The sequence below is a fragment of the Volvox carteri genome (genome assembly GCF_000143455.1).
Source record: "Volvox carteri f. nagariensis unplaced genomic scaffold VOLCAscaffold_8, whole genome shotgun sequence".
NCBI lineage: Eukaryota > Viridiplantae > Chlorophyta > Chlorophyceae > Chlamydomonadales > Volvocaceae > Volvox > Volvox carteri.
In genome coordinates this window covers 1,349,227-1,356,319 of record NW_003307551.1, presented here as the reverse complement: position 1 = coordinate 1,356,319, position 7,093 = coordinate 1,349,227, and the positions used below count along the sequence as shown (strand labels likewise).

Here is a 7,093-nt window from a genome sequence, read left to right as displayed (position 1 = left end):
GCGGATGCCAGGCAGCAGCCTGCTATAAGCTCAAAAACCAATGCCCATGATTGCGTCCGGTCCAAGATCACGCCCACTGCGTAAACAAAAATGCTTCCCGCCAGACTTGCAGACGCATTGGTAGTGCCGAAGAGGACGCTGCAGTTGGAAACGGGCAATTAGGGGGCGCGCCGTGCGGTCAAGTGCAGGTTGTATCGCTGCGGCAATACATTCCCATGTCGTACATTGAGCTGCTAAGTCGGCAGCTATCTCAGCATCTGGAACGCAGCCGAGCAACGAGCTCACCTGGCGAGACGAGTAGCGATGTCCTGATGTGTGGATGCGAAGCCGCCGGCTTGGAATCCCAAGAACGCCATCGTCAGTACCAGGAGCACGACAGCGTTTGTCAGCGGTTGCTGCTGCGACGCCCCTGCTGCTTCATGTCCGATCGGCGACCCCCATGCGAGGTACAGCAGGCATATCGCCGGTCCGGCACTTCCCACAATCTGTAGGAGCTTACGCGTTCGGCTGGTGCTCAACAGTTTTCGGTTGATCAGGAAGTCCGCAAGCCAGCCAGAAACATTCGTGCCCGCAGCCATCGCCATCCACGGCAATATGGACAGGAAGGAAGAGGAGCGCACGTCCAGGCCGAACTCACTGTTGTAGTAACGGGGCATCCATGATATGGCGGTGTTGTAAATGATGCCTGTCGGGATTGTCAGCACATATTCCATTAAATTAGGTATCACAATCGTCATGCAGGCTCAAATTAATGTAATATGGCGATGACATCCAGTGCTGGATTCCCGGCAGGCAACTGGGAAGGGCCGTAAACAAAATATTTTCCGCATCCATTAGGTAAGCCACGACAACTTAACCCACCAAATGTGGAATGGCACGCCATAAGGGCCCAGAAGACACGATTGCTGAAAATCTGCGAGCCGGACAAGGGGGGAGTAAAACTCATGGTGAAGCTAAGGTTACCACAAGCAGCCCTTCCACGGAAAAACTCAGGTGCCGGTTGATTATGAGCAAGCATGCTAGCATGTTGCGTTTTGCTCGCAATTGCAACCTGACAGATGAGGCGCGTCCTATACACTTCACACCCACCTTGCCCCATGGCAACTGTCTCAAGTGCTGATGGCCCGCAGATTGCGCCCGGTAATCATGCAACATGGGCGGCTCTTTGGAAATGCCTGGCTCCCACATAGCCAGCCATATGAACCCCAATGCACCGTACACATAAAACATAACGTCCACACCTGCGAGCGGCAAAAGGTTTTCAGTGAAATGCAGTAATCCTTTCCTTGAGTAGCATCGACAGAGCAGAGAATGCTGCCTTACACTGCCACTGTCACGGGGACGAACATGGTTATAGGCAAAAGGACATCACGCGTCTCTGGAGGCGCCAGACAGCATGAACGGATCCGAAAGGATTACTGCCCATTAGCCTACGCAAGTGGTCGAGCCAATAGCCAATAGCCAACGGCTATAGCATGACGCTGCCTAACCCCAATAAAGCTACACGACCCACAACTTACCCGTTGACGCAATAAGCAGAGGCGACCAGAGCAGAGATAGAATGCTGCCAACTTGATGACCTGGCAGCCAGTAAGGGTGACGGGGTGTGACAGCATTGCAGATGCTGGCTCGCTGATAGCTCCTACAAGTTGCCGTTAGCCATGCATACGGCATGTTTCTCACCACTATACATGAGGCTCAATGAGCGAGACCTGCGCTCCAAGGGGATCCAACCCTTGATGATAGCCTACGGGCCAGAAACAAAATGCGTTGGTGGTGTAGAGGCATCGCCCCTAATCCTAGGCTTCTTGCCCATTGCCTTCAAACCCTAAATCGCCGTCCCTCAGCCTGAGCTGCACTGTCGAAAGAAAGCATTCACGTGCCATCATGGCACGTGAATGCCGTGGGGCGAACTACCTCGCTGAACTCTCCCAGTCAGAAAGATAACCCGTCGAGGGTGCAATCCGAACGTGTGTTATGAATCGCTGATTGCAGAAACATGCAAACCGCAGTAACAAGCCTAAAGGCAAGAGTAGTCAGGAAAGAAAGCTCAGTGCAGTTCGGTTCAAGAGCACAGAGCCCCTCATGAGGAGTACGCGGCGCTGCCCACATTCCGCACCTGCATTGTCGGATAGGCGACCCCTTCCCCCAGGCCCATACACACACGCACGATGAAGAGGGGCCCAAGACCCAAGGCTGCTGCAGGTGGAGTGAGAAGGGTGAAGGTGCTCCATACCACGACACCAATGCTGAGTACAGCTTTTGGAGAGTAGGAAGCAGCGAGAATGCCGCCATAGAAGTTTGTCAGAGTGTGGCCGAGGTTGAATGCACTGCCCCGACAAGGAAAAAAGGAATGTCACCAATATGCACCAAACAGGCAAACGGGTCAATGATTCGGCAGGTAAAATGGCACCATGTACTCCAACGGGACCATGTACACATTCTCCGTGTGCAAGCAATCCGGCATTTTACAGGCTGCCCGTATCCATCTCCCAGGTTGGTGGAGGGATGGTTTGGGCCATCTGGTCAGTTAGGACACCCAACAAGCACCAACACCGCATTCTCACCTGCTGACAGCGCCTTTAACGGTGTCGCTCCAACCGTACCTGATTCCCATGGGGAGAACGGCGACTATGTACACCGGAAAGGGGGGTTAGGTGGCATATAACGACTATTTAACCCCTTAGCCCTTCATATGCCACCCACCACTCATCGCTGTACGGTCGATAGAGCAAATAACGGCAACCATTCCACAAAGAGCAACAACTGTCAGCCAGCTGGAGCCGACATGGCGTGGCGTCTCATGAGATGGCAATCCAAGCAAGGTCCGTGACTCTGATAATGAGACAAGCCATGATCTCTTTGCCCCAGTGTGCATTCGTCTCGAGGACAGATACATAAACTCTTCAGGTCCTGTTGCTGTCCCAGAGCTGACAATTCAAGTAGCATTGGTAGGGAAAGAAGAGTCCTTCAGGCACCATGAATATTATTCATTACAATCTGATTAAGCCAAACTTGAAAAGGAAAAGTTCACAAATAGATAAAACAGGCATAAACCTTGAGTTGAAAACGTTCAGGGTCAAGTCCAACGTTCGTTGCCGATTAAATAAAAGCACAACACTGAATCCACAGACACTCAATTGGATGTAAATGAACGCATTTGTCGTGAAAATGTCAATTGCCTCCAGCCCCTGCTGTACAACCGCATGAAGTAACCGTGGCCTAAGTCCGTGGAGGGGCAAGAGGCACAATTGACACCTCCATAACAGACGCTTAAAACTTCTTACATTCACGCTCATCTTTCATCCTGTCAGCATGGCATGCGTGCCAGGACGCGGTTTCACAAGTAACAAGAGACGGGGAAACCCAAGCGTGCTCACAGACTCCTGCCTCAAATGTGTTTGAGGTCACATTTAATGTGTTCAGGTGATGTACAGCCAATATGGAAAAACAATGAACCAATAAGACGCATGCAAATAGCAGGCCTGGACCCCAAACACCGCAATCAAGGCGTTTTGACAGGCAATCTGCTGGCAACCCCCGAAAATCACACCTTAAACCACAATCGCGCAAACCCATGCTGGGATAAGGGTCCAAGGTTGAACGATTAGGGCGCCATAGCCACAGCGAACCCCCCCGATATATCCTGAACCCCACCCTGGGTTCATCCTACCCCGACCCCCCGATGCATCTTCTCACCTACCCCATCCCATATCCCCATCCGAATCTTTCCCATCCGCAATTCTCTGCCCGACCCGCCGCCGCATCCTGACAGCTCTACAACCCTCGGAAGCTACAACTCGACACAACCATGTTGTGTTAAGACTGAGCCTCATCAGATCCCATGTTATCCTCATCATCGATCTTTGGTGCCAAGTAGAAGCGAACACTGCCTAACTCGCCGACCTGGTACTCCACAACTATGGGAAGGTCCTTCGTTAGGCTTAGTTTGACCTGCGGTGCCAATGGTGTAGCCTTGCTGAAGTTGTTTAGGTACCGGAGGGCAAACGTCAACGCGACAGGCTCCTTCAGGTCAATGAACGTCTGCTCCTCGGGCTTCTCCGGCGTGGTGTTATGCCTACAGGGATAGGAGAGACCCATTTTGGAGCGCACACATTTGGGATGCCTCCATGACTTAGCTGAAACACCACAAATTTACTGTTGTCGACTTTCCCCTGAACCCCACGTACCGGAGCGTGATGTTCGCTGTGCCGACGTCACCAGAAGTGGAGAACTTAATTCCCTCCTTTGTGGCCGAGATGAGAACCGTGTCACCAATACTGGTGAGGTCACGGACAATTCGCTGATACTCTGAGGAGGGCAGTTTAACCTCCGCAGAATAATCCTGGTCAGGAATCCCCAAGTGCTCGGACTCGATGGACATCAACTTGAGGTCGAAGTCCGAGATGCGATCCTGGCTGGGTGCCTCAAACATCAGGGTTAGCTGGTCCGCATTATCCTCTGCTTTAAGTGTAATGGTGTCCTCATTTCCTGCGACAGCGTAGGCTGCCTTAGACATACAAAACACAAGCTGGTGCCAAATGTGGGCTCATACCTGCACACTTCAGGATCTTTGACAAATTCCCGAAATGAATACCCATAGCCATGTTCCGATCGCAACGGAAATGATCGAATCCGTCTTCGCGCAGCGTAAGCGATACAAGACAAACATGAGACGAATCCATCGCCTGTAGGGAAAGCCCTGTGTTGCTAACATCGAAGTTGCCCTCGGTCACCAGCTCCTTTAGCGCCTCCACGAGCTTCTTCAGCACACTTCCTTGGGTAATCCGCGCCTCGAACATGTTGCTGCACGCGGAAGAAAAGGTAAGCCGTGGCTGTCAGTCGACGGACAACAACACTGCTGTATTCTTCAGCCTGGCCGCATAATGGCCCCCATATTGAGAAATAACTATGAAGGAGCCCAGTTCCTCGTGCTACGCACCATTACCTCACAAAGTTTACTTGTCGAGAGCCAAGAGAAATTTAGATTCCCCTACGGAAAGCTGTAGTGAACTCCAGGAAACAATTTTTTGGTAAAGAAAATAACTGGAATGTGCCGTAAACAACTCGTTCTTTGATGCTGTCGTGTACTAAAATGGCGCCCTTTGCTCAATTTCGTTCCTGGTTTCGGCGCGGAACATTAGTTCAAAAGTTCATGGACTTGCACGTCGACCGAATGATATTTTGGTTAGTAGCAACCTGACCGGAGTCAATGCACTCAGCTTTACAGGCATAAGGCTGCAAATTGTATTCCATTGACCACACCCCTCGATCGGAGGCTCCTTGCTAAGCATCTGCATTTCATCTGCCAATAACTATCGGCATTTGGACGTGATATGTCCGCTAAAATCACTTCACACTTCGTTACCAATTGGAACTCTCACGCCCGTCAGGTAGAATCCAGTTAAAGTCCCGCAAACAGGTTCTGATGTGCCGTTCGCTAATTGCAATAACCGAATCGAGGCTATGCGGCTATTTTTGGTATCGGTTATCCCGGCTGCCCTTCTGAAGAGGCACGTCGACAGCTTGCCGCCGGCGGCAGGACCTGCTTTCGTTGAAAGTATCTCGGATGATATAAGGACGAATTAACGTAATCATCGACGCAAAATCAATAACATGCGAGCAGTTTTAGAGCACAAAGGAAAGTCATCGACGAGTGTAACATTCGGGTTCAGGTTCCCGTGACGTTTATTCGGTCTTTGCAGGTCGGCAGCGACCGGATGTCAAATCAAACGGCAGCGCACAGTTCCGATCATGCTGGACTGTATCCCACTAGCAGTGCGGTTCAAGAAGCCCACAGGCAACTTTTTTGTAAAGGACGTATACGTGCACCATGTGGTATCAGCCGGCCTTTGAGGGAGGTAAATGTAGCCATGTTCCAGGAATATGCGCGGATGCAGCCGACGCAATCATGCATAGGATAAAAGGCTCGTATGGGTAGTTTTACAGGTATGTGGTCAAGCACACCCAACCATGTAACACACACACATGGAAAAACGGTTGAAATCGCTTACGTAAATGTTGTTGTTGTTGTTGTTGTTACATGGTCGTGGGTGCGTTCCCCGTACCTGCAAACCACCCTAGTACGAGCCGAGGGCTCAAGGGCTGCCAAATCGCCTATAAGCACCATCCTACCTCGCACTTCCAACGAAACAAGTAATGAAGTATACTAACGACCAAAGGGAACGATAGAGTTGCGGTGAGACCATATACGTTCCAGCATTCTTGCCAGGCGTCCAGGTTCCCACTTCATAGCGTCCTTCATATGTTCGAAGCGTGGAAAGCCCATGTCAGATCTGATTCCGTCGTAAACCGGACAGTCCAGCAAAATGTGTTTCTCATCCTCGATGTGGCTATCAGTGCCGCAGCAGGGGCATACTCGCTCCTCCCTAGGTATATAACGCCGTCCCTTACGCGCTCTGTTAGCCGCCAGTGCCCAACAACAAAGCCTAAACTGCATAAGCTTGCAATTCGCCGAACGTGGGATAAACATTGTGATGTGCGGGAGCACCTCCTTCCTGCCCGCTTGCTCGGCCGCCAGCCCCATCCAATGCTTATACTTCGCCATGTGAATTCCTGGTTGTTTGCCGTCTGACGGATACACGTCAGGCTGGACATCTAAACGTGTATGCTTCCAACCACTCACTAATCGGTCCTTGAACTCCGAAATCACACCTTCTGGCATTGGCTTGTTCATCAGCCACTCCACTCGTTCGTCTACCTCGTGTAGCCCTTGCGGGGCCTCTTTCCATACATCGTGCCCCAAAAAACATAGAAAACGGAGGAGTAGTGTCCCCCATCCGGGCCCTTCGGGGTTGGAGAGGGATTCTGCGACCTCCTGTCGCAAAACTTGGTATGCCACAGACCCACGCTGTAAACGGACATGGTTCCAAAACCTCACAACCTGCTTGAGAACGTGGTAGTGTAGGGGTAGCTGCGATAGCTCTGCGAACAAGAGGCGGTGTGTTGGTCTGGCAGCTCCTACAATTTGCCGCATGAAAGATATCTGAAGCTGCACTGCCCTGTCCTTTAGGCACGCCTCGAAGGGCCCCTCTGCAAGGTTATTCGCATCACTCCGCTTCCTGAGCCTGTC

At 51.5% G+C, this 7,093-nt stretch overlaps 1 protein-coding gene across 1 annotated transcript; it reads right to left on the bottom strand.

The window, feature by feature from the left end:
* Positions 1 to 2,146: 2,146 nt before the first annotated feature.
* Positions 2,147 to 5,049, bottom strand: pcn1a (uncharacterized protein). The gene is made up of 6 exons (XM_002947863.1): positions 4,949 to 5,049; positions 4,556 to 4,806; positions 4,191 to 4,491; positions 2,707 to 4,078; positions 2,568 to 2,631; positions 2,147 to 2,330 (listed from the first exon to the last, which is right to left on the bottom strand). Exons 2-4 carry the CDS (start codon positions 4,800 to 4,802, stop codon positions 3,820 to 3,822), a joined length of 807 nt encoding a protein of 268 aa, XP_002947909.1. The 5' UTR covers positions 4,803 to 4,806; positions 4,949 to 5,049; the 3' UTR covers positions 2,147 to 2,330; positions 2,568 to 2,631; positions 2,707 to 3,819.
* Positions 5,050 to 7,093: the final 2,044 nt, after the last annotated feature.

Excerpts from the sequence above, each read along its gene's own strand:
- pcn1a (XM_002947863.1), bottom strand. The coding sequence starts at position 4,802 with ATGTTCGAGGCGCGGATTACCCAAGGAAGTGTGCTGAAGAAGCTCGTG. Across the intron at positions 4,492-4,555 it reads AAAGATCCTGAAGTGTGCAG|GAAATGAGGACACCATTACA; the intron begins GTATGAGCCCAC and ends ACGCTGTCGCAG. Across the intron at positions 4,079-4,190 it reads ACAGCGAACATCACGCTCCG|GCATAACACCACGCCGGAGA; the intron begins GTACGTGGGGTT and ends CTATCCCTGTAG.